A 27,916-nucleotide genomic window follows, 5' to 3' on the forward strand; every position below is an offset into this window, starting at 1 on the left:
GATTAAATATTAAAACTTCATTCAAGTCTCTGTAAACCCTGCTGTGGATCCTGATGGCTGCTCATTGTGTATACCTGTGACTTGCGGCAGTTTCTGCCGCAAACGGAGTAAACCTGGACAAACAACGTGAGAAAGTTAAACCTTTAGATAATCACGGATAGGAGTTTGGTGAGGAAGAGGCCCTCAATAACGGTAGGCAAAGAGCTTTATCACGCTACAGGCTGGGACAACTGAGTATGTTTTACACTGTCTGCCAGAGGTCCTTGGCAGAACTGGGATCCACGGCTATCAGGTGAGATCACGCACCCTTTATGACTGACTTCTTTTCACAATTCCTCACTCTGTCCCCTCCTCATACCTCTTAGGATTGTCTCCCTTATAACTTACTCTGACTTAAATACAGGGGTAGCTCGGAATCCCTAGTAGTGAGACCCCAAGCATGTAAGCAAAACAACACAGGTTAAGAGTCACACACACCTGGATTCAAATCACTTTTCAACGACATTGAAAAACCTACTTGTTCTAAGACCATTTTTCCATCTATAAAATGAGATAATGGCACAGCTTTTATACGGTTTGATTCAAAGAAAAAACTTGAGAATATGCTTAAATATGTTTCCTATAGTTTTTTTGTACATAGTAAATGAAGTATAAATATTGGTTACGGTTATTGAATTCAAATTTTTATGTCACCATGACCAGATACTGGAGAAAAGCGACTTGGAGGAGGAGAGATGAATCTTGGCTTGCGGTTTCTGTTTGTCTCGGGGTGGGCGGGGGGAGGGCGTGGCAGAGCAGAGCAGCTCCAGCACAGAAGCCAGGAAGCAGCCGAGAACGCGAGCAGCAGCCGAGAAGAGGCCACAGCAAGGTGCGTCCACCAGGCACAGCCTCCGTGGCCTACTTCTCCTATCTGTGCCCCATCTCCCACTTCTTACAAGCTCCCAATGATGCTATACAATGAAGCCATCCAGGGATTATTTAACTGATTAGGTAAGAGACCCACGAACCTAATCACTTCCCCAAAGCCTGTCAACTGGTAACCAATTCCCCAGGTATATGAGCTTGTGGTTAGCACTTCATAGTACACCCACACCAATTGTTAACATGACACTTAGTTGATATGGTAGAGTTTGAGCAAGAAATGTTCCCCATAGGTACATACATATATTTGAACAGCTGGTCCCTAGTTGGTGGTGCTGTTTAGGGAGGTTGTCGGGGGAGAGGTGCACCTTGCTAGAGGGACACCAGTTGAGACCCGCTTCCTTAAGTTGCTTTTGATTGACGTTTTATGACAGCATCAGCAAAGTGACTAATACATCCAGCATAGCACTGGAGGTCAACACTGTTTCCCACCCTTGGGGTGAATGCTGACCATGACTGATTTGGCAGATTTGCTGCAGGACATGATTCTGGTGAGTACTGTAGACTTAGCAAAATCAATAGCATGGAGACTAGGAGGAAAATGATAGACAGCCAATGTTATCTCAGAAACTGAGCAGCAATGTGGGGTTACGGAGATGGCTTAGTGGGTAAACAATCTGCCACACAAGGGTATGAATATCCAGAATGCACGTAAAGCTAGATGCGGCTGCACACATTTGTAGCCCCAGTGTTTCTACAGAGAGACCGGCAGGAGATAGGAGAGGCCAAGGAAATCTCGTGGCCCAGGTAGCCTGGCATGTAGAAGCAGCAAATAAGAGACCCCCATTTCAAACTGGGGCACTCAGAGATTAGATGGGCTCCCTGATCCACAAACAAGGAGAGGGACCATGACTACTAAAGACAGTGAAGTTCCAAAGTGGATGACTTTTTCCTCATCCTTGCAACCGGGACAAGAGCCTGGCATCTTAAAACAAAGGTATTGTGGGCTTTTCTCCTGCCAGTAGGTCCTTGACTTATGTATCAAGTTCAAGGTGGGATCAGGACACGTCTGCATACCAGCTGTCGACCAATTAACCATCCTATTTTCCTTCCAGTGGACCAACTCTAGGCTAGGGACCGAAGATCCTTCAAAGACTTGAAAAATAAACAAACAAACAGCAGCCCATGGGGAGAAGCTGGGCTTCGGGCTTCCTAGTCTGCCATCCACTTAGCACAGGGTCTTTCTCTGTGCCTGCTGTATGTATGTTTCTTCAGCTGCCAGATCTATGAGCTTCTGCTTGCAGCGCTTGCGATTTCTCGGCTGCTACCCACTGCATTTAAGATTTTTCCTGTCTTTTATTTCACTGGCAGAGAAAACAAACTGATTAAGACCCCTAGATTTTAACGAAATCCAGTGGAAGCCTGAACTGATACACAGGTTGTCCCCTTAACTTCCCACATTTACAAACCTTAGGATACACACACACACACACACACACACACACACACACACACACACACAAACACACAAACACACACACGCCAACAATTTTTTTGGTTTGTTTTTTTTTTCAAGACAGGGTTTCTCTGTAGCTTTGGAGCCTGTCCTAGAACTAGCTCTTGTAGACGAGGCTGGTCTCGAACTCACAGAGATCTGCCTGCCTCAGCCTCCCAAATGCTGGGATTAAAGGCGTGCCCCACCACTGCCCAGCCTAACACTTTTTTTTAAGAGCAACAATGAAACAATGGTGTTGCCAGTTGCTTTGTCTCAACTGATGACTACAGTGGCATCAGTAACTTCATATCTAGATCCTTCAAGACACTTTTTTTTTTCCAAGACAGGGATTTTCTGTGTAGCCTTAGCTGTCCTAGAATTCAATTCTGTAGACCAGGCTGGCCTTGGACTTGCAGAGATCCACCTGCCTCTGCTTCCCCAGCACTGGGATTAATCTGCTGGCCTTACTCCACACACTTTAATGGGTGAAATTCCAGTTTTATTCTACGATTATACTCAGGGCTGCCAGAGAGTCAGTTTTTGATTTCTGTATTCCCTTTTCTCTTTATGCTTATGAATTTAACTTTAGAGTTACTTTAGGGTTTTGCTCAGGAAGGCGAGCAGGATTAGTGCTTCCCACCCTGTTAGTTCCTGCTGTAGCAGCAGCCTGCCTCTGCCAAGCAGTTACTAATCACCTGTCAGCAGGTGCCTTTCCACTGTCATCTGTGCAACATGTGCACCCCTTAAAAGTCCCCTGCCAGGCCCAGTTGACTCTCTTGCCCCTTCTTTCCTCTCCTGCTTCTCTCCTCTTTCTTGTTTCTTGCCTCCTCCCTGTCTGTCTGTCTCTCTGCCTGCCTTCCTATCTCATGTCCCTACTTCTACATGGCCTTTTGCTCTTTCTTGTCCCCTCCCTACTCCCCCAGTAAACCTCTTGCACTAGCACTGTTGTGCATGGTGTGTTTGTTTAGTGACACATGTTTGTAGGGCCTGCTGAAACGTATCAACTTTGCCTTTCTTCTTCTTTTCTTCTTCTTTCTCCTCTTCTTCTTCTTCTCTTCCTCCTCCTCCTCCTCCTCCTCCTCCTCCTCCTTCTTTCTTCCTTCTTCCTTCTCCTCCTCCACCGCCTCCCCCTTCTTCTTACACTCCCTGCAGGTATACACAATTCTTCTCTGGAAGAAACTAAGGATCCATGATGACTTTCCACTATAATCTTTGTTTACCTTAGATACTAACAGATATGTTTCTCCCTGGTTTATGAAGAGACATAATGGATATAAACTAATGTGACTCACTGGGTAGATTATTGAATCTACTCTGAAAAGAAATAAAGGGGGATATAAAGAAATAGGATTAAAAGGTAGATTATTGAATCTACCTTTAACCAAAAAACTACTACTGGCTTTAAATATTTTACATTGGTTTGGATTTTTGTATATTGATACAAAATTGAGATTATTTTTGTTAGAACATACTGTACATACAATTCTAATCTTGTTATAAAACCTATAAAACTCATTTAACAATGTAAACCAAATGTCTAGCCCTTGAAAGCTATTATTTAGGATAACTATTTAGGATAACAAGGAAATGCAGGTAAGCAATTAATCACCTATTACAGTTGAACTTGTAGTCGTATTAGTTATGTTTTCAAGGTCAAACAGAGATATATTTTAGATAGACAGAACATTTTCAAACACTTCAGAGATCTGCAGATTATGGCATTTAAGATGTTTTAATAACATAGGTTATTCTTATTTTTTTAGGACAATGAGACATGTCTGCTTCTGGCAGCATCAATCTACTTCAGAGAAGATGATGGGCATCAAAAGAACTTTCTTTGTGGCAAAGGTTACCTACTGGGTAAGAAAGTATTCTTGTCTCAACCGCTGACAGTGTGCTATCCAAATTGGACAAGCAGGACAGGATAGGAGAGTCCTTCAGAATATCCTGCTTCACAGAGAAATCTGTCAGATATGCTAGGCCTGTTGGCCAAAGATGAACGCCCCAATGTTATAGAGGAACCATGGGTGACTCCAGGCAGCCAGCTGTTTTTGTCATTTCTCACATTTTTTGGAAGTAGCTGCCTTGTACTTCCTGCTTATTCAGGTACTGTTATTTCCATTTTGGGTCTTTGATTGGATTGAGGATTTTATAGCTATAGTTTTAGTTTTCCTTGTTACCAGATTCAGAAAAGAAATTCACTGAAGAAATGTAAAATATATAATGTTGAGAAACATAAAAAAGATAGTCTTTTTGGTAATGCAAGTTAGAATAGAAAGTGAATTAGGTCCAACCTTTTGGACTCACCAAGGTAGGATAGATATGGAGTATTTTCTCTGAATTTGTCTATTGTTAATGGACTAGACATTGTTGATGCATTTATTGCTTGTATATATTGTAGCTATTGTATTTATTGTATATAGTTTCTTACATTAGTCATAACTTTTTAAAAATTTTTAGACAATAAAAGGGAAAATGTGATATTTTGTTTGTACAAATAAATCTTTCCTGATGATTAGAGGGCGAAGCTTAGCCACTAGCTAACCATAGAGCTCTGGATGTCTGTACAGACAGAGAAAAAATGATAAGGCTAGAAGAGAGGACGTGATATGGTTGGGAGGAGAGAGGAAGTGATAAGGCAGGAGGACAGAGGAGCTCAGTCTCTTGTCAACCGTGAATCTGAGTAGGTAAAGTGGCTGTGGTTTTGCTCCTTTGTCTCTCTGATCTCAGCATTTCCCCCAGTATCTGACTCTGGGCTTTCATCGTTAAGACCTATTAGAACTTGTGCTACACAAATTTTTGTTATTCATCTGAAATTTATGCACTTTAACTTTTACCTTGCAACCTTATACCTCAATAAAAATTGGTAACTAAATGAATAGATGCATGATGAGCAAATGGAGCAGTGGATGAGCAAAAGTTGATGACCAGGATCCTTATGCAAATGACACCCAGCAATCACAAAGCATCACAATCATGGCAGTCGGCCCTTCTGCCTTTTAAAATTCAGTCTGGCTGTGACTTGAGTTTTGTAGCCAAGTTTTGTGAGCCACCTTTACACCATGTGCGAGTGTCTTGTCCCAGCAACCTTACATCTGAATTCCACACATTCCTGGCTAATTGTTTATTAGTTGTGCCAGTTGTAAAAGAAAATTGACTTTGGGTGGTGTCTGGAGCTCACTTATTCTGAAGTACACCTCTGTATCTTCCTTTAAAACTGTCAGAATTGTGCTTTTATTCCAGCCGAACCCTAGGGTTTTGAGTAAAGTCATTCACCTTGATTAAGCCATCAGGACCAATTCTGTTTGGGAAAAAAATGGATATCTGGAATTAGATTTAGCGAGCAAAAAGTGTATTATATATATTTATATATGTATTTATCACCCAAATTAATTTCACTACTGCTGGCCCCAAGGCTCTTATTCTTTTTCTTTAATTAAAAATGTTCCTATTGTATGTGCACAATGTTTGTGTGGAGGCCAGAGGACATCTCTGTGGAGTTGCTTCTGTCTATCCTCACAGGTATGGTGCTCTGAATGAGAATGGAACCCCTAGGCTCATACATTTGAGTGTCTGGTCCTCAGTTGGTAGAATTGTTTAGGATGATTTAGAAGGTATGGCCTTGTTGGAAGAAGTGTACCATCAACAAGGGCGGCCTTTGCGGCTTCAGAAACCTCATGGCATTCCCAGTGTCTAGCTCTCTCTGCCTTATGTTTGTGGATCAAATGTAAGCCCTCAGCACCAGCTCCAGCAATATGCCTGTGGTGTGCTCTCCCACCATAATGGTCATGGCTCTAACCCTCTGGAACTATAAGCAAGACTCTAATAAACTCTTTCTTCTGTAAGCTGCCTTGGTTATAGTGTCTCTTCACAGCAATGGGAAAGCCATCAGAACACATGGGCTCCAAGATCACACTCAGGTCATCCGGCTTGACCAGCAAGCACCTTTATTAGCAGAGTCACCTTGCTGGCCCCGTTTTCTTTAGTCTTGATTGCCTAATCTTCTGCCTCCCTCCCCATCTCCTCTTTCTCTTTGGTTTTCCTGTGCCTCTACCTCTTCTTTCTCCTCTATTGGTTACCTTAAGCTCATGCAGTGGAACCTGACAGGTTTATTAAGGCACAAGTTCCTGGGTCTCACCCCAGAATTTCTTTTTTTTAATTATTTATTTATCTATTTATTATGTATACTGAGCCACCATGTGATTGCTGGGAATTGAACTCAGGACCTTTGGAAGAGCAGGCAATGCTCTTAACCTCTGAGCCATTTCTCCAGCTCCTCACCCCAGAATTTCTTATCCTATGAATCTATGGCAAGCCTTGGATTCTGCGCTTCTAATCTGCTCCAGGTGGGGGCTGCTTCTAATTAACCTCTGAAACCCTCCTCGGGTCACTCTCCTGAACTGTTCCTTTTCTCAATCAGTATTTCATGTTCCTCAGAACAGAAAAGTATGCAGATGTTCCCTGACTTACAATGGAGAGCAAGTCTTTGAATCCCTGTTGTAAGTGGAAAAGACCACATTTGAGGGGCTGCAGAGATGGCCCAGATGTTAGGAGTGCACATTGTTCTTGCAGAGGACCTGAGCTGAGTTTCTAGCACCCATGCTGGTTGGTTCATAACCACCCATAACTCTGGCTTTGGGATATCTGGCATCTTTGACCTCCAAGGCCCATGTCACATGCACATGACCACCACCTCTTCGTCATTAAAACAAATCTTAAAATGTAAAAATCTTTTCTTTTTAAAGAAATAAAATGTCCATACTGTACTTATTATCCCCAGCCTATCTGGGCCATCCCAGATCAGCCGCACAGTAAACCATAAAGTATTGCTTCCCTAACAAAATAAAAGGCTGGTTGGGAGCTGCGACGTGGTGCATCTATCAGCATCAGGGGAGATTACTGCCTTGCAATATTGCTAGCCTAGGCAATTATATCCAAGTTCAAAACACGAAATTTAGTTTCTACCAAATATGAATTCTTTTTTTGTCATTATAAAATTAAGAATTGTAGATGAAGCTACCATATGACAGGGACTGTCAGCAGCAGCCTCGCCCCTAGGTCCACGCCAGTACACTTTTGCTCTCCATTGCTAACAGTTTACTCACACTTCCTGTTCAATGTAGTTGAGCATCCTGCTGACGTGGGATGAAGAGATCTCCCCATCCACTTCAGCAATATATGTGTAGAGAAACTGGAAGGTGCTGAAGGGAATCCGGGGTGGTCCTCCATCATGGTCGCAGGACAGCACTTCACACACTATCTTGAGGGTTTTGGCAATGGTCTAGAAAACGGTAAGACAAGAGGAGGAGAAAATCACTCTTCCTGGCTAGACCCGAGATCAGGCTAGACTCAGGAAAGAAAGCAAAGTCACTGCTCATAGAGGGTGGAGTGAGGATAACCCAGGACTCCAGAAAGCTAACATGTCAATCAACCCATTCATTCTAAACACACTGACTACCGCATGTCTTACCTTTCTTTCTGGGAGCAAATTCGATTTATAAACTGAAAAATACTTGGAGATATTTGTAAGTTTAATTAGAAAAACCTCTTCCAAGGAGAAGCGACTTTTCATTCTATAAAGTTAGCACTCTCCTGGGCCAGGGAGATGGTGGGGTGAGAAAAGGGGCTGGGCATACAAAGTTGGGTGGCCTGAGTGTGATTCTCAGGACTCACATGTTGGAGAGTGTTATGGCATTCACATGCCTTCCCAGTGGGGAACCACACCAAGGGCCCAGGGATTACTAAAGAAAAAAAGGGTTAGTCGGTGCAAGAGTAGTTCTGACTACTGCACAGAAGGGAGCCAGGCTTACAGCTCCCCAGTTACACAGTTACACAGTCCCCGGTTACATTGCGAGTAATTAAACATGCTCCAAGGCTTGATGCTTGGACAAGTGGGGAGATTTACAGTGTAAAATATTACAGTTATCTCAAGCCAGCCCAGGCTGCCCTTCCCAGGTAGGTATCAACCAGGAGCAGAATCCTGCTCTCCCTGATAAGAGAACCGAGTGCTCCTTAGCTAAATTCTGTTCTGTGTAACTTAGCATTTCCTAAGAAAGTTTAGAGGGTCCTTTGAGACATCAACTTATTATTTCCAGTTTTTCCTAGACGAGAACCAACTCCTGCAACCTGGCCTCTGACCCTGTGCACATGCACACATGCATAGTGAGCAAAATGAAAAAAGAAAAGAAAATTAGAAATATTTATTAGCTTCCAACTTTATCTCCTAAAGTGTAGAGCTCGCTCTCTCTCTCCCTACCTACCTATATAAATATATATAATAAATATCAGACACACACATACACCACACCACACACACACACACACACACACACACACACACACATACACACCTGGGGCAAAGTCCATAATAGGAGAGAGTTCAGGGAAGTGTACCATTTCTAAAGAGATAGGAGGCCCACAAGATAAACACCCATTCTTCATGAGGATCCACTTAAGTAAAACCATCTAATAGTCCTGGTTAGTTCTTATTGTCAACTTGACACAGCCTAGCGCTACCTAGAAGAGGGAATCTCAATAGAGAAATCGCTTTGATCAGATTGGCTTGTGGGCATATCTGTTTTATGACGAATTGGTGTCGGAGGGAGGGCACAGTCTACTGTGGAGGCACCATCCCCAGGCAGGATGCCTTGGACTGTGTAAGAAAGCTCCTGACATCAATAATGAGTAGCCGTCCAGTAAACAGCATTCTCCCCTGGTTTCTGCTTGTTTTCCTGCATTTACTTCCTTCAGTGATGGGCTGTGGACATGGAAGTATAAAGCAAAGTAATTCTTTTCCTCCCCAAATTGTCTTTGGTCAGAGATTTATCACAGTATCAGGAAAATGACCTATTTTTGCGCGCGCGCGCGCACACACACACACACACACACACACTTTGCTGGTTGGCTAAAGCTGCCAATGTAAAGATACATCCTCCAGGGCTCAGACGAGAATTAGTCCTGAGTGGTGAGCTAAGTGTCCTAGATGATTAAGCAGCTGCCATACGTCCTTACATGACTGGCCAGAGAAGTTTCGTGGATGTTCAGCTCCCATCCCCTCCTAGAAGGCAAGGACTGTCTGGATGGTGCTTCTTTTACTGTGAGGCCTAAGAGGATGTGAATAAACTTGGCTCATCTTCCTAGAGACGGTTTTACTGAATGGCAATGATTTTTAAAGGTCTTTTGCCCTAATTAATTACTATGCATCTTGAGTTAATAGTTAATTTGTATATCCATTTAACACACATTATATAAAATAGGATCTTTAACATGTAACAGTTTAAATATGATAAACCCTAAGTGTCAAAAAACTACTGAGGTTTACAGCTTTGAAACAGGTCAGTCTCCTGTTTCATGTCTTCTGTAACATGGGGTGGGGGGGTCGGATAGCAAGATGCGTGTGTGAGGCTGTCAGTAGGTGGGGAAGGCCTAAGTGTCAGATGAAAGTGGTTTGGAGAGTATTTGTAAGCATGTGTGGTGTGTGTGTACTGAGCTGCATAATTCTGCCCACAGTATTTCCTAATATAATTCTGTCCCCCCTACTTCCTGTGCTGTCCTCTTTTGGGGGTGCTATTAACAGGCTGAACTATCCTCCACTCAAGTTCTTAGGTCCCAGAATTTCAGAATTTCAAGGATTAATGAGAACTGAATAAAATGGTGAACACCTGTAGTTGAAGCACTCAGGAAGCTGAGGCAGGAGGATGGACAGACAGTCCAAGGCCATCTGGAGTGATATAGTGCCCTGCTGTCAGAAAGCAGAATACCAAGACAAAATGCCACCCACCATAAACGTTAAAAAGCAAATTAAATTGCAGCGAGATGAGCAGGGTGGACCTTAGCTTGGCATGACTGCTGTGTAGCGTGTGGCAGGGATGGTAGGAGAGAATGTACAGGCTCTGACATGGGAGGAGGAAGTCCTCAGACGCCAGCAGAGGAGGCTTCAGAAGAAACCACCTGCTAACATCACCACCTTGAACTGTCTGGCCTCCACGAAGGTAAGACAATACTTTTTTGTTGTGTAAACCACCCAGTCTGTGGTAAGTTGTCCCAGCCCTTGCGAGCAACTAGGTGTTTTCGACCTCTAAATTCTAAGGGCCTGTTACTTAGAAAATATTTTATTTTTGGTTATGTGTCTGTGTGTGGGCATGTGCACATGAGCATGTGTGTAAGTTCCTCACAGTCTAGACCAGGGTGAAGAAGTTCAAGATCGAGGGCTGATAGCGACCTGCTTTTCTTAGGTGGTGATTTCTTACTGTAGTCTCTCAGGGTGGAAGGGGCAAACAACCACCTCCAATCCCCATTTATAAGACAGACTGTCCAGTCCCTGTTACTGAGGACTGCACTCTTTTGACTTCAGGCCCCACTCCCTGCAAAATTTCAACACATGAGTTCAGGGAACACAAGCTGACTGCTTACAGCATGGAGCAGCCCCACAATTAAGCTCCAGCATGACATAATCGGGTGTAGGTATTTTCCTGGGTCCACAGGCACCTTTGGTATAGACTATACTTTCAGGCCGGCTTCACTCCTGCGTGTTGATGGGCACAATGAAGGGCATGAGGCTGTTTTGGTGGAAGCAGATAAATGGGACAGAAAGTTTGGACCCTATAGAACACTTGATCCAACATCCTTGTTTTGGAAGAGATGGAGAAAAATACAGCTCACCTCCTGGCTTCCTCCAAGTTTGGGAGGCAGGCACATGGCTCCCAGGTATGTGATGTGCAAAGCAGAAAAGGAGTTGTGGCTTTCCAAAGTCACCCCCAGGCTACTGTGAGGTATGGGGACATGAAGATGACTCAGCCATCTCACACACCAAAGCCAGGGAGCAGATGAGGACAATGCACAGAAAACACCAGCGGGGTCGGGGGGTGGGGAGCGCAACACCAGGGAAACCTGAGATGGGCTAGTGGGGACCATTATGATGCTTTGACCAAACCAAGAGATGCAAAAGCCTAAGCTACAGGTGCAGTGAAGACCAGAGGGCCTAAAGAGGCCACACCCTTTCATCCCAGAGCAGCCCTTTCCTAAAGTACTGCATTGCTACTTTGGAGAAGAGCATGAGGAACCCCAGAAACCCTGGAGGCGGTTTCATTTACGGCACCAATCTAAGAGCTAAGATCGGATCAGATCTACTCAGTTCCTACTCTATCCTTTGAAGATGAGGTAGATCAAGGTCAGAATTAACAGAGAAAGAGAATCTCAGAGCATCTTGATAATAAAGTGTAGACGTATGAGACTTTAATAAAATGTGTGTATTTTAAAGTAGTTTTCTTTTGTGATTTCTTTCACTCCTTGAGGTTCTTCCCCCAAGAAATGTGAGCTTCATCCTGGTTGACAGCTCATTTGCCCTGCTAGGTTTACACCCCCACCCCACTGCCTGCCCTTGGAGAATAGTCATTTATTCATTATGTAATGTTTCTATGAAAAACAATGAAAAAACCCCCACAAATATTCCTCTCTTTCCTCCTCTCTGGAGAAATGATTATGAATCGGTTGCAGGGGAAACCCACGGGAAAAGTTGGATTACAATATTCCTGCTAAATTTACACCGAAACAAAAATGCCAAGTACGTGTTCGGAGCACATTCGAAAAGAAAGACCAAGATCGTGCCTGGCTGTGCTGAGAGAGCCAAGTTCCTTTTTCATCCTTGTTGGCTTGTGTGGAGGCAATGATCTCCTAATTGACTTTTACATGTATCTCAGGGCTTTAGAAATTAGCAAAGGCTCACTTTCATAAAAACATTTCTGATTCATTTTGGTTCATTATCAGTGACTAATGAGAGTGAGTCCACCTAGATGCCACCTCATTTTAAAATGCACATAAAAGCTGGCTTCAGCATTTCCTTCTATCAAAACAGGAAAAATGACTTTTCCAATTTTCAAACTAATTTGGAAAAGGCCTGAGTCGGTATGAACTTCCCCTCTCCAAGATTATGATTCTAGAAATCAATACCCTTTTTTCCCCTGTCCCTTTAAAAAAAATGTTTCCAATCCTCTTTGCTTTCTCTTTTTCTGACTCTTATGTCTTGTGTTTGCCAGTCGTTTTCTATAAGACTGAACATCCCTTTAAGGTCGCCACCAGCATGGCTTCCAGGTATCTAGACCCCACAAGTAAACACAACTTATCATACAGCTAGAAGTCATGAACGAAGAACAGACTAAAACTTCATCTGAGGGCAATGGTTAAAAGTCACAAAAAACCTGAAGCCAAACTTGGCCAGCTCTCTGCAGAGCCTGGTGAGAGCTGCCCCATCTTTTCCCTACACCTCTTGGTTCTGATCACTGAGCCTGGAAATGACCTAATTCAGAGAGCAGAAGAAGGCACAAAAGGCAGTTTTTCTTTTCACCATCCCTGGGGAGCTGAAAGGGAGCAGATGCACTGTCCTCTCAGGCCCAGAGAAAAGTTATGGGACATTTCAAAGTTTGTCATTTGCATATTGAGAACCGAATCCAGAGCTTTACCCACACCAATGTGCTGAGCCTTACCAACTCTCCGCCCTGGGAGACACAGTACAGGCACACCAATGTGCTGAGTCATGCCAACCCTCTGCCCTGGGAGACACGGTGCAGGCACACAACCAAAGCTCACTTACAACTCCGAGAGAGCTACACGCAAGGGCTAAAAACTTGAGCCACTCGATCTCCTCTGTGAAGCGACCCACGTTCATCACACTGTTAAACAGATCTGTTGGGAGATTCAGCACCTTCCACATCTGGGCCAGCTCATCTGCGTGGATGATCAGTCGGCCAGCAACCTTCAGGACAGAGGACACACAAGAGACACGTGAGCACCTCAGGCAAGATGCTCTGAGTTCTCCCAGCACTAGGAGGAGGGTGGGGAGCTGGAGAGGCCAGAGGATCCCACTGGACAGTTGTCTTTGCGAGGCTGTGACACAGTTTTAATATTTTTAAATTCCAGACCTCAGAATTATGGTAAAGAGCTCCATTCCATTTGTACATTCCATTTGTAAATGATGCCTTTATGGTCTCTAGTTTTGTTCTTGGGTTGCCTGTGTAAGGCAGGCAGGTCGACAGAGGCTTGCCTGAGACCTTTAATGAATCAAGAATGACATTGTCTCTCCCAGACTACACAGGGTTCTCTGCAGAGTTTCAGGTATATCCCTCCTGTCTCTGAAAGAGTGATATGTGGTACCCTATGGCTGACCTATAGGGTTTAGCATGGATGTCTAACATTGTTAGGTCCAGGAACTTGAGAGCTCTGCCATGTTCACTCCACAGAAAACTTGGCAGTTAGAAAGCGGACGGAAAAGGATGGGTGGCAGTTAGCTAATGGCACGGTGAGGGTGCAGATGCCCCAGTAAGTGTCCCAACCCTTTGCCAGGGCCTCTGAGTCCAGGGAAATGTTGGAACTGTGGAACCCAAGCTCCAGTGGGTCCTCGGTCACCCAAGCCTCCCCTAATGTGGGGCATCGTGCTGCTCAACCAGATCCTGGGAACTGGACAAACCACCAGTTTTCTCAAGCTAGTCCCTCCTTTTCCACCACAGGTCAACTCCTAGGAGAATGTGTGGGGATTGGCATGCTTCGGCCTGAAGGCTGGGCTGTGCCTGCACCTGCACGGTGGGGAAAGTAGTCTGCACTTCCTCTCCAGACTGTGCGAGGCCTCTCATGGTCTGGATCCATCAGGGAGATGCTGAGGAGCCCGGGGAGTTACTATCTCTAGGCTAGGCAGCACTCATTCCACTGAGCCCCTAAATAGCATTCCAGATTTGGGGGAAACCTGTGATGATCCCAGGAGACAACCCAGCCATCAGTTTCTTACATACTGATTCCTGTTTCTCTGAAGGAAGCCCTTTCAGTCCAGGCTTTAGTAAACTTTGGGGTAGTGCTGATGGCTACCTGCCTGACGGAAGTACAGGTAACCTGTGCCTAACCCATTCAGTCTCCACACCATCCGTGAATTCTCCATACCCGAGAATGCAGGACCTTCAACAGCTCGGGTGTCAGCTCAGCCCAGTTGGACAAAGTGACTTGCTCAGACCTCTCTCTCACTGGAGGCATCTCTCCACGGGACATGGCCCCAAAATACCTGAAGAGAAAAGGGAATAGAGGAAGGCTCCCAGGCTCCAGGGACCCCTGAATAGTTAGTTTAACTATTTAGTTTTCTTTCCTTTTTCTTTTGGAGGAAGTGAGTAGTTAAAAAACCAGTATTTTAGTTGGTTCGCATACGGACAAAGTCTGTGTTATTTCCACTTTAAGGAATGAAGAACACTTAGAGAATGAAAAGGTTTTCTTTTCTCTAAGAATAACGGGGAACAATCAAGAAAACTTTGGCAAGCCATCACTTGAGGCATGTTCAATCACCCCTCCCAGCCCTTCTTAGTATTTTATTCGCATGCATAGACAAATGGAGATCCTAGGACATTGATAGGATATCTGTATGTGTGTGTTTGGTAGGTGGGGAGAAGGTGCTTCTATGAAAATAAGAGCAGATAGAATGTTCCAAGGGTGAGTGAGGCCGGCACGGGACCTCAGTGAAGGGGAGAAGGGCGGTAAGGCACGTCAAGGAGGGGATAGAATAACCTGATACGGTGCTGATAGGGTGCGTACAAGGCACCCCTTCTCTCTTCCCTCAGAACTTAGCTAAATATGGCTGCCGTGTGTTGCAGCTTTGTGGGATGGACTTGATTTGCGGGTGATGTGAAAGATAGGTCAGGTTCTATTTCAAGACTGGCATGATATGGAAATAAGCCGCCTGCCACAGGGAGAGGACGTGAGCAACAAGATGCCAGGGTCTGTGCCCATCAAACTCATCCTATCCCTGAGCCACAAACCTCCACCCCTTCCTGCCCTCACTCCGTTCCTTTCTTCAGAAGCAGGTAGCATAAAATACAGAGGGTGTTTTATAAAAGGCCTCTGTAGGGTCAATATACACGGCGGAGCTAACTATTGCCCATCTCTGAGACACAAGACAAGCAGGACTAAAGAGACGTGGATGGAGACAGTAACTTCTAGTCCCTGGCTGGAGGTTCTCAGCTGTGGAAACACTTTGATGCTTTTGAGCCTTTACCCGGGAACTCTCTGGAGGTAGACCAGTGTTGGGGGGGGGGGGCGGATACAATGGGACACCCAGAATGGGATTGTGGCCTCTGACTTTACAACCAGATGAGGGAGGTGAAATGGCTGAACTACCACAGCACCCATTATGCAGATGTACCTGGGTGGAGCCACTCTTGGCCCTCTCGGAGGAAGAGTATTTGAGTTGTGTTATTGGTTAGAAGTTGGCGGAAATGAAGCCGCATCCGTACACTCAGCCCTCTAAATCTCTGAGTTCCATTTGCAAGTGAGTGATACCATGGCTATGGTTGGAGAGATTTAGGCTCTCACACAGCCTGCTGCAGGACCAATTGGCATCTGCCCCGCTGATGCCGGGATAATTGGCTTCTACACTGTTGGGGCACAGGGGAGGAAATTCCTGCATGTGATGAATTAAATACTGATTTTACCCTGGAGATACCTGATGGCGTTCCATGTGCTGGAACCCTACAAGTTTGGGAGCCACAGAAATTGAGTGGTTGAGTGCTTTTGGTGTCTAAATGGGATGCAGAATGTTCTTAGGCCATGCTCTTTTTCATTGAGTTTAAGTACAGACTGATCTTGCACAGATCTCTAAAAAAAAATGTGTATATATCACACCACAATATGGAGCAAGCAGGCTACAGCGGTAGAAAGTTATTCTCCATAAATGTCAGGGACAATATCAAGAAATGTCATTTTTCTTCCGATAACCGAGGAGCACAAGAACAATAAAATGGAGTTTTAGGCAATCATATGGCATAATAGAAAATCTGTCTATGCCAAAAGAAATTAGTCTTCTGACATTAAAGTGTAATCTTAGAGGCAATACATACAGTTCAAAATAGAAACCGACACAGGAGTCATGACTAAGCAAAGCGACTCCCTTTAGGTCATTTAAAAGTACCAGGGCTTTACTTTCTAAAAGGCTTCCTCCTGGCTCAACCTGGGAGCCAGGGAGCTTTTGCCTCCTGAAAGGGCTCCACCGCTTGTCTCCACCACCTGCTGGATGCACCCCCACAGACTCAGATTCTCTTTCCTCAAGCCTTTTCCCTCCACAGACCGAGGTATCTTCCCGCAGAGGCCCCGCTAAGGAAGTAACCAGCAGCAAGAAAAACAGCAAGAAAAGGACCTGGGAGCGTCTTGTTAGCTTCCAGCCCAAGGAACCGAAGCTGCCCAGTTTCCAGCAGGCACGTGTAAGTAGCAGTTTCGTAGTTGAGAGGTTTTCTATGTGAAGCGGCTACCGTGAGGTCAGCCCATTGAGTAAGTTCATCCACTGAGCAGCCTCCAGGGGCCCTTCGAGGAGCAAGGGTGCTAGAGACACACCATAGAGCCCAACTTGACCTCGTCACCCAGTTCTGCCTCCTTTCCCAGAAAGTCGTGTGACCACGGACATCTTCACGCAGAGGGGAGGGATCAGTTTTAGTTTTTTGGTTTTTTGGTTTTGTTTTTTTTTTAAATCAATAACAGGCCCTCTACCCCACCCCCCAGACGGGACGCAAAGCGTCTTTATTCTGGCACCGATTTGAGTTTCCACAGCCATGGGAGGAAAGTGTTTCATTAATCAGAGGGAACCAGCTTGGAGAGAGACCACCTCCTCCTCCTCCTCCCTGCGGGATGGCGCACCGCCCCACTAGGTGTACTGCTGCCATCTAGCGGCGAGAAGAGAATAAGTTGAGGCGTAAACCAAGGAAAGGTGAGTTGAGCTGCAAGCCAGATTCCCAGGCCCCTTCCAACCAGGACAAGCTGATGTGAGGCAGGGATGACCTAGGTGGTCGTGTGCTAAGCGTGACGTAGTAAATTAACTGGTAGTCTTTATCCCAGGATACTTGGCCTATTTTCTCTTATGCTACGAGCTTAGGGAAGGGCGTCCCATCCTCTCTCTGTTTGATGCATTTATTTTTAAAACTCAGCTGCTCCTTAACAGCCTGATTGCCTGACTGAGGGCTTGCCAACCTCTTCAGTTTCCCACAAACCCTCTTTCCTCACCCCTGCCCTCTGATAGGAACAACTTACTCGGCCGCCCACTGGATGAGATCCGGAGGCTGGGTTCGAATGGCAGCTTTGGTAAACTGCTTCAGCAGTTCCGGAAGCTCCGGTGGGATGCATACTTGCTTGTCTGTCTGAGGCATTGATCGCTTCACCTAAGTGCACAACAAAACAGAACACGGGAATTGTATCTGAGTCATCAGCCATCACGAACTGTAAGGCAGCAGTCTGGAAGAAGAGGTCCCGCAGACCCGATATAATACTTGTTTTGGATGACAGGCTAGCTCACAAGATATACGCAGTCTAGAAAGTAGAGTATTGATCTTTACAATGTGCTGTATGTTTTGTTTTGTTTGTCTTTGCTTTTTCGAGGCAGGATTTCTCTGTGATACAGCTCTAGCTGTCCTGGAACTAGCTTTTGTAGACCAGGTTGGCCTTGAACTCACAGAGATCTGCTGTCTCTGCCTCTTGAGTGCTGGGATTAAAGGCGTGGGCCACCACCGCCTTTGTGCTGTAAATAATTATGTCCTTTACATGAAAAAACATAAGTACTTAAAAAATAGAAGCCAGCAGAAATAAACAAAAACATTCCTTAATATGTCATCCCCAAATCTTTTTTGTGAAAAAAATTCAACCTACATACATATAGTGTGTGTGTTTGTGTGTGTGTGTGTGTTCATGCACGCACACAAAAATAAAAGACAGGGTTACACAAAGCAGCTTATGTAGCACTGAATCACGAACGCCTTTCTGGGTTCCTTCAACACTTCACTGGATGAGAACCGTGCAAAGCTGGCTCCACGAGTCCTATTCTATGATCTGACACTAGCTCTTCTCCAAATCAAGGCCATTATTAAACAGTCAGCTGATGAATCACACTCTTTATATTTGTGTGTTCTTGTCTATTCTAACATTTTCATGTGCAAAGTTCCAGGCTTTATAAACACGAGAGTCTACAGGTGGAATACGCTCCTCTATGCAAACAAACAAAGGAAGGAGGTAGACTCACAAGATTAAGCTGTCCCAGCTTCAAAATGCCTAGATGGCGGACAGATCTCAGTAAGCACCTTGGATACCGCCTTGCTGAGCTTGCAGTTAAGAGAGAGAAATCTTCAGCTGCCAAATCAAGAACGTGACAAGAGAGCCCAGAAGGGGGAACACATGAAGATTTTGAGCTGACCCGGAGGCAAATGTGGCTGGAAAGAACTTGAATGTAGGCTATACAAGGCAGTGCGAGGAGGGAAGAGACCTGGGATTGGCCCACCGAAAAGAAACGACTGAACTAAAGGACCCTCTCCCTTTCTGGCCTGCACTTGAGACCCCACAACGAACAGCGTCTTTGGTGTGGGTACAAAGGATAACATCTTTAGTGTAAGACCGCAGATTGGAAACAGCTGTGTGTAGATTCACACACTGAGAGCGGGCTCCATAGATTTTTGTGGGGAGAGAAAACAGCCCCAAGAGGGTGACATCACACGAAAGAGCTAAATTTGGATTGATGTCAACAATGCCTACTTGGGAAACCCCAAGGCCATAAATAACTGTGGTCTTAGGTTGGTGGCATTTCACTACTTTTTTTTTTTTGTATCAAGATAAGACTTTTATTTTATCTTATTTCTTCTCAAAGTTTATTAAAATACAAAAGTCTCCATTTCCGCCCCTCCTCCCAACCCCCTCCCACTCCCCCCCCACTCCCTCTCCTCCTCCCTCTCCATCCCCTCTCCTCCTCCCTCTCCATCCCCTCTCCTCCTCCCTCTCCATCCCTAAGAGCAGTCAGGGTTTCCTGCCCTGTGGGTAGTTCAAGCTCCTCCCCCCTCCCTCCAGGTCCAGGAAGGTGAACATCCAAACAGACTGGATCCCAGAAATCCAGTATATGCAGAGGAAACAAGTCCCAGTGTCATTGTCAATGGCTTTTCAGAAAGACTCCGGACCAGCCCTATTCAGAGAATCCGGCCACATTCAGAAAATCTGGCTGGATCACGTACTCGCTCAGTTCCAGTCAACTGGCCTTGGTTTGTTTTGTTTTTAAGACAGGGTTTCTCTGTAACTTTGGAGTCTCTCCCTGGAACTCGTTCTGTAGACCAGGCTGGCTTCGAACTCACAGAGATCCGCCTGCCTTTGCCTCCTGAGTGCTGGGATTAAAGGCGTGCGCCACCACCACCTGGTCATGCCACCACCACCTGGTCATACCACCACCACCTGGTCATGCCACCACCACCTGGTCATGCCACCACCACCTGGTCATACCACCACCACCTGGCCATACCACCACCACCTGGCCATACCACCACCACCTGGCCATACCACCACCCCCGCCTGGTCATACCACCACCACCTGGTCATGCCACCACTTTTTAGTTATTCATTTATTTGGAAGATGAGGATAAAGACGTTTAATTTTAGACTTCATAAAATGTCAACTATGTGTACATTTTACTAATACTTCTCACAAGCTAATATAGAAGAAAGATTATAAACGTAACCACTGGGTATGTAAAAAGGAGAAGCAGAATTTAAGTACACCCCATGCTCCTTCACATAGAACAAACAAACAAAATCCCCCAAACCCAAAACATCTTGATCAATTCAAAATAAGACAAAACACGAGGTGGGGAGGAAACCTAGGAAACGTGGACTAATAAGACAGTTGAGAAGAATCCATGCTTATCTCGAACCATGATAAAAGGAAATAGCCTTAAACATGCCATGAAATATAGAGATCTGATGTAAACTCTAGGCACAGTCAAAGCTGAAAAAGCCTGCAAAGACACAGAACCGTGGAAGGTGAAAAGGCACAAACCACCAACCAACCAGATTGAGATGCTGGTTTAGATGTCACTATGGCTAAGAGAGACTTCAAGGCAAACCACTTTAGGAGAAAGATTTCCTGTATCAGGATAAAGTCTATGGATGCTGCCATCACAGGACCATTCTGAGTATGGAGATACCTCAGCATGGGGGGCTTTCACGGTGCCCAGGGGAAAGCAGAGCAATGTTTGGGATCCTCTAAATTTTATAAGTATAATAATAATGATAAGGGGTGATAAGCACCAGTCCAGAATTTGCAGTACACCACCATGGGGGAGTATGGGTCTCACAGTGCTCAGGGGAAAGTAGAGAGTCCTCTCAGTATTGTAATACTGACTAGGGGTGAGAAATACCAATTCAGAATTTGGTAGTTTCCCTGGTCGGAGTGGGAGACGATGACATCAGGGAGATACAAAAGGGGTTTCTATTGCTGGGAAGAGACACCATGACCACGGCAACTCTTAGAAAGGAAGACATTTAACGGAGGTGGCGGCTTACAGTTTCAGAGATTCAGTCCATTACCGTCATGGTGAGGAGCACGGGGCACACAGGCAGACATGGTGCTGGCTACATCTTGATCAGAAGGCAACAGGAAGTAGACTGTGCCATTGGGCAGTATCTTGAGCAAAGGAGACCTCAAAACCCACCCTCAAAGTGACACATGTCCTCCAACAAGGCCATCCATACCTACTCCAACAAAGTCACACCTCCTAATAGTGCCACTCCGGATGAGCTCATGAGGGGGCAATTACATCTGAGCTACCACATACCATCTCTGGTCCATCCTACCCAGGTCACATCCATCTTCCTGACTACTTTTTGTAGACCAGAAAGCCCTGCTCACTAAACAGCGATCAGACCCAGACCGTCGAGGTTCTCCATGATCTGTGCATATTCTAAACTCCCTATTACCTGCCACTATTGCTAACCCTGTCTGCTGCCCACTGCCTAAGGGATTACACTTGCAGAGTAAACACCTTCGTTTCTCCTTTTCCCTTGGGGAGTTACTGCCACTCGGATGGCCTTCTTTTCTTTTATTCAAACCCTACTCAACCCCAGAATTCACCTTGAGACCATCCTGAGCTTTCCTAGAAAACCTGGGTAGCAGCAAGTATTGTTGGACACGTTTTGTATCCACTCCTGCCCTGTCTCTCTTACTCACTGAAGCAGAGCTCCTCGCGGTGGCTGTTGAGATGGAGAGCAGGTGTGCAGCGAGAGAGATGGTTGTAAACAGTTTACAGTGATACGAACTGCACAGCCATTCACAAGCATACAGTATTTGAAATTATATTTGGATGCTGTTTGGCACAGTCAGTAAACTTCCAGATTTCAGTACCTTTTTATTTGTGCTTAAACTTATATGCATAACACCTGCCACCAGGCACACATAGAGGGCTTTCCCCGTTATACACGACAATAAAACATCCCTGTAAATCTGATGTTCGCTTGAACCGTGATATATTTATTATCAGTGTCAATCTTTGTGAGTACGTTTCAAAGTATTTTTTTTAAGTTTGTTCTTAAATTTTCACATTAGTTCTTTGCAACAAAATATATACTTCCATAAATCATCATTATCTGTCTCTAATAATTTACATTTGTTCATTTATAACTAGGTCCTTATTCTAGGCTTTTTTGTGCTGGGGAATCAAACGCAGGGTCTTGTCCAGGGTAGATAGGGCTCTACCACTGACTTCATCTCTGACCTTGGGTTTTGAGACAAGATCTCACATCTAGGTTGGCTGTGCACTCGAGAACCTTCTGCTTCCCAAGAGCTGAGATGACAGAGTCATCATGCCTGGCTATTTTGGTTTTTGATCTTAATCTCAAATCAAACATTTAATGGATTTTTTTTTAAAAAATGACTTTTTTGTTTGTAGAAATTGCAAATGCTTCCTTCTAGAAACAAAATGGAAAATAATACAACCAATTCAATAAAATCTAACTTTAACATAATAAAAACTTCAAAATATTTTAATTGTATAGCTTTTGAAATAAATTCTTATATTGAAATATTACCATTTTAATCATTATATTCAATATTTCTTAAATTTCCCCCTTATTTAAAAGTTCAAATTTTCAAAGGTTTCAACTTGGCTTTCTTTGAAAATCGATTTGTTGCTGTCAAAGCCCACAGCCTTCTTGAACACCTCACACAAAACCCACAGCCTCCACAAACACCTCACACACACTGTTTTCTGTTGTAAAGAATAATTTTGGTTCGGGTTTTAGTTCAGTAGTAAGGCACTTGCCTAGAAGCTGTGAGGCTCTGGGTTGCTCCAGAAAAAAAAAAAAAAGAATATTCCTAAGTATTATAAATTTTATTAACTAGCTCAGCATTTTTAGAAGACTAACAAATCATTCAGTAATCGAAATATAATTCACTTAGGAATATACAGAGAGGGACTATTTTTAATTTGTACTCTCTTCTCTGTTCAATTTTTGTAAGCCTAATAATGCTTGGGGAAACCAGCAAAAGAACAAAACTGTGTCAGGTACATTATGCCAAGGCCTTAAGAAACAATCCAATGATACAATGTCCCTTGTGAGTGCAATGTATTTATTTACTGGGGGAGGGGGGGCGGTCACATGTGCCACAGAGCACCTGTAGAGGTCAGAGGCCACCTCGCAGGAGTTGGTTCTCCTCTTCCACTATACAGGTCCCAAGGATTGAACTCAGATCCTCAGGCTCGGCAGCAGTGTCTTTGCCGACTGAACCACCTTTCCAGTCCCCCGCCCCTCAAAGCAGATCAAAATTCTGTTTTTAAAAATTACACTGTGTGGGTGTAATATTTTGCATTTAATTGTTCAAGAATTTTATGCATGTGTGTAATGTGTTTTGATCAAATCCACTCCCGTTCTCTCTCCTCTAATCGCCCCCTTTTCCCTCCCAACTGCTTTTGTTAATGGTTTAAGTCTATCAGCGTTCGCTATTTTAGGAATCAAAATTGAATATTTTAATTATATTTAAAACAGAAATAAATCTCCTAGATGTTACTGTAAATAGTATGGTTTTTACGAAAAAATAGCTACAGTTTTGTGGAGGACGCTTGCGGAGAATGGCACTGTTTGCTTCTCTCCCCCAAGTCCATGGATGCCTGGCTTTAATGAAGATAGTTTCACATCCTATTGGTGTTCTGCTGTGGATATCAGTATGGTGATTTCTCAGAAAATTAGCAAACAACCCTTCTCAAGACTCAGCAATACTACTTTTCAGTATTATACCTAAAGGATGCTCCATCATACCACGTGTGCTCAACTGTGTTCATAGCAGCATTGTTTGTCATAGCCAGAACCTGGAAACAACCAAAACGTCCATCGACTGAAGAATGGATGAGGAAAATGTGGTACATTTACCCAATGGAGTACTACACAGCAGAAAAAATAATGACATCTTGAAATTTGCAGGCAAATGGATGGATCTAGAGAACATCATATTGAACAAGGTAACCCAGACTTAGAAAGACAAATATCATATGTACTCACTCATAAGTGGCTTTAGACATAAAGCAAAGAAAAACCAGCCTACAATTAACAATCCCAGAGAATATAGACAGAAAAGAGGGCCCTAAGAGAGACATACACAGATCTAATCTACATGGGAAGTAGAAGAAGACAGGATCTCCTGAGTAAATTAGGAGCATGGGGACCATAGAAGAGGGTAGAAGGGGAAGGGAGAGGAAAGGAGTAGAGTGGAGAAAAAATAAAATAAAAAGACTGGCGTATCTGTAGAGCTAACAGTATTAGGTTAATATACTAGTTAGGACCCCCGAAGAGGCATGTTTGGAGGATGTCAACTATCCTGCCAAAAAAGTGCCAAAATGAACTACACAAGATTCAAGATTTGAAGCAGAGACCTAACAAGACAAGGAAGACTTTCTGGATGTCATTAAACACATGGTCTGAGAAGACAGAAAGCTGGGTGACAGAAGTTAGGACTTTTCTCATGCTGTTTGTTCATTGCTCATGGGACCCCAAGAAGTATGTAAATGCCTTAGGTTGTTCCCATAGGCACCCTGGTCTGCCCATTCACCCCGTGGATGTGAATTTCACTTTGAAAGTATCTCAGTAATAAAGTCCAGGCCACCATGGTTCCCACCTGTATGTATGTGACTGTGAACAATGAAGATGCCCTTTGTTGTGTCCCTACCAAGCTACCTACCCAGGGGAGTTTGCTAGACTCATTCCCTTCTCTGGAGATTAGATGACACACATCAGTGATCTTCAGAGCACAATATTAGTTTACTGACTTCAAAAATGCTTTGACAATTTTAATCACTAGAGTGATAAACATCACTTGTAAAATGGTTACTACTAACACAGTTAAGAGCTTTCAAGGAGAATTGAGGTCAGAGGTTAGCAGCCCAGTGAGAGTGTTCTCACTCCAAAGACTAGCAGAAACACATCTCAGTGCATGGATGATGGTGTCTTTTCACGGCAATAGAAACCTTAACTAAGATACAAGTTTTTAAAAAGTTCTTGGCGGCTTGACCAAAACCAAAGACATTTTGAGGTGGTCATGTGATTCTAAGGCTGTGTAAGTTGAGCGAGGCCTCTAGAGACACACACGTGGTAAGAGCTTAGTTGCCATGTTCAGTGGGCTGTGCTGACTCTAGGGCATAGGTTTGTGTACAGTTAGGCTTCATATAAATGGCAGTCACCTATGACCCAGGTTGTTCTTAAAACCTTGCTTCATAAAACATAAGTTTTACAATAACGTCCGTTTCAGTGAACCCCTACTTTACATCCCACCTACTAAGGTAGCTGACTTATGCTTCTGCTTAGTATCTGCTCCCCAGGGCCACTGACTCAGTTTCTTAATTCACTGCCAGTCTGCGTCCCACCCAGTGACTGTCCTTCATTGTGTCAGAGTGAACTCATACCCTCAGCCCTTTGCCACCCTCAGTGTGTCTTCCGGTCTCCTGTCCCCTTCTCCAGCATTCAGACACTCAGTTCTTCTCCTTCACAAGGCCCAGTGAACAAGACTATGACATTTGTCCCTTTGCAGTCTCTGGAAAATGCCATCTGTGTCACCCCCGTCGCGCAGCTTCCATTAAGGAAGTCACCGTCTGCACTCCTTTTTAAAAAATTGTTTCTTGATCTCATTACTTCTCAAATGATCTCGCTTTCTTCCGTCCCGGACCGCTCAGGCTGCCCCCAGATTGACTCCCCTCCCTCTGCAGCGTGCCCCTTAGCTTCTTCTAGAAAATCTTCCATCTGATGACTGCCTCGCCACTAATTTCACAGATAAAGGTGGGCAGTCTCCCCTCGTTTCTAAATTTAATGGTTCTTCCGGGGACATATTTTCTTCCATGATTCTCTACTGCTTTTTAAATAATGGATTGCTCCCTCAAGAAACACTTCGATCCACTGGAAATGGTTACTCTGAACTATGTTTAGTTTCTGGGTGCACTTTAGTGTATGTTGCTCCGTGTCTCTTCGATCTCTTTAAAGATACATTTTCTAAGGGTCTATCCCTCTCATCCGTGTTTCTCCTTCAGATTGTTCTGGTAGATATTCCATGTGTACTTGAAAAGAAAGTTGAGTTTGTAGTTGCTGAATGCCATGTTCTATACATATCCAGAGGGTTAGTTATGTAGATTAAATCTTTGACATCAGATTTCCTTTTCTGTTTGCTACTCTGTGAATAACCAAGGATGATGTAAGGTCTCCATCTGAACTAGAAGTGAAATACACCGGTGATACCAGCACTTGAGAGATGAAGGCAGAAAGGCTGAAAGTTGGATTATTATGTAGCAAAATTGTACAAGAAAAAAAAAGAATTAAAAAATAAAAAATTCAGGGGAGGAAAAAGTGTTTGATAATTTTTGTTTATTCTTTTAATTATGCCCATTTTTACTGGTTCAATTTTAACCTATTATATAGCACATTATATATTACATATAAACATTTATAAATAATGTTTTTCTATTTTAAAATCTTTCTATTAAATAAGCTCAATATTATATAACATAAAGCTTCTATACATAGTTTTATGTTACACATGGTTTTAATAGTTGTCTTAAAGTCAACTTGGCTTGTCAGCTTTATTTTGTTAATTTTTTTCATGATGCCTGTATTTCAAAACTTTTCTTTTCAAACTATAAACCTTCAAAAAATCCCGAAGATTTCTCAATTGAATCATTTATTTTTAAAATATAATTATCCCTATACCATTCAACATATTGCTTTTTCTTTTATATTCATATCATCTATTTTTTGAGTTTTGAAACTGATCAAATATTTTTAGTAATCTAATTTTTTCTCATTTATTAGATTTTGAGATGTGCTTTACTTATTCCACTACAGGTTGCCCTAAGGATTACAATATGCATCCTAAATTTATTAAGTCTTCCCTTAATTTTACTTTTTGAATAGTGAAAGTAATTATGATAATTTAACTCAATATTCTTTTCTTACCCTTGTACTAATGTTATTATTTATTTTATTTTTACATATATATTTTTATCACTGTTGGCAGGTGACATCATCAGTTTTTAGATCATCAATATTAAGCTATTGTTTTCCCATGTAATTATCCTGTGTTCTCTTTTCCTTCTGGCCAATATTACTTTCTGGCATCATTTTCCTTCAACCTAAACAACTCTACTAAAGTCTGGATGTTGTGGACCAACTTTGACAAAAACGCCTCTTGCTAGGGTGGGGGTGTGGGGTTTTTGAAATATTAGTAAAGAATATACAGATGCATAAAAAAGAATAAGAGCAGAAATCATAGAAAGTATTGGGAGGGCATTCCTGTGAATATTGACATCACCTGCATTTATTTTTCCATATGTTTTTATACCCAATAAAAATGGGGTGGAGGGTGGAGTGGGGAGAATGTAACGAAAGATTATTAACGTGATTCAAAGGACAACTCAAACAGTCAATTGCTTTGACACTTTGAGACATCAAATCATTAGTATTCTGTTATTTAGACAGTGAAGCTGCCCTAGACCATCCTGAAGACAGGCACTCCCCAGGTGACCTCACAGTTACAAAAGAAGGAGCAGAAGTACATTTGCATATCCTGACCTCCTGTCAGGATTGAATGGACCTTCTTTTATGGACTATCTTAATGTTAAAAGAATTAAGTAATCACATTCTGAGTTGAGACTTGCAACAATGCTTGTCAGACACTTTGAGCAACCCCCAACTCTCTGACTCTCAGACAAGGTGGAAAAAGACTCACATTTTTGGGCCTCCACATCTGTAAAGATGGTTCAGGGTATCACCCACATTGGGCAGCTCACAACTGCCTGTAATTCTTGCTCCAGGGGAGCTGATGCCCTCTTCTGGCCTTCAGGGATGCAGGCTCACATGCGCGCACATACACACACACACGCTCAGATGCACACCAAACTAAAAAAAAAAATGTAAATCTAAAACACATTCTGCTGTCTTTTTCTTGGAGAACAGTCTCCTCACAAGGACTATGCAGGATGTTCAGTCCAGAGTCTGATTTGGCAAATGTCACCAGGCAAGAAAGCAGCTTAAGCTCTCAGATATCTTTATATGGCTTTTAGAACACATTTTCAATGGGGGCTGATAAGACGGTTAGTTAAGGGGCTTGATATACAAGCCTTCAACCTGAGCTTGATCCTCAGAACCCATAAAAATACAGAAGGAGAAAAGTGACTTCACAAAGTTTTCTTCTGACCTACCTCCACATGTACACCATGGTATGAGAACTGGCACACACACACACACACACACACCACTCATACACACATG

The 27,916-nt window shown here is 43.6% G+C and overlaps 1 protein-coding gene across 2 annotated transcripts in view; it reads right to left on the reverse strand.

Annotated features, from left to right (window-relative positions):
• Nucleotides 1-5,465: 5,465 nt before the first annotated feature.
• Ropn1 (rhophilin associated tail protein 1) overlaps nucleotides 5,466-27,916 on the reverse strand; it is a 28,442-nt gene continuing 5,991 nt past the window's right edge. For both annotated transcript variants that reach the window (XM_048454139.3, XM_048454140.3), the window contains exons 2-6: nucleotides 17,402-17,529; nucleotides 14,282-14,399; nucleotides 12,945-13,106; nucleotides 7,462-7,637; nucleotides 5,466-5,657 (exon numbers count right to left, since the gene is read on the reverse strand). In XM_048454139.3, coding sequence (XP_048310096.1) covers nucleotides 5,591-5,657; nucleotides 7,462-7,637; nucleotides 12,945-13,106; nucleotides 14,282-14,399; nucleotides 17,402-17,517 — 639 coding nt within the window. In that variant the 5' untranslated portion in view covers nucleotides 17,518-17,529 and the 3' untranslated portion in view covers nucleotides 5,466-5,590. The remainder of the gene's footprint in view (nucleotides 5,658-7,461; nucleotides 7,638-12,944; nucleotides 13,107-14,281; nucleotides 14,400-17,401; nucleotides 17,530-27,916) is intronic.

Source organism: Myodes glareolus, chromosome 2, assembly GCF_982192425.1.
Source record: "Myodes glareolus chromosome 2, mMyoGla1.1, whole genome shotgun sequence".
Lineage (NCBI taxonomy): Eukaryota > Metazoa > Chordata > Mammalia > Rodentia > Cricetidae > Myodes > Myodes glareolus.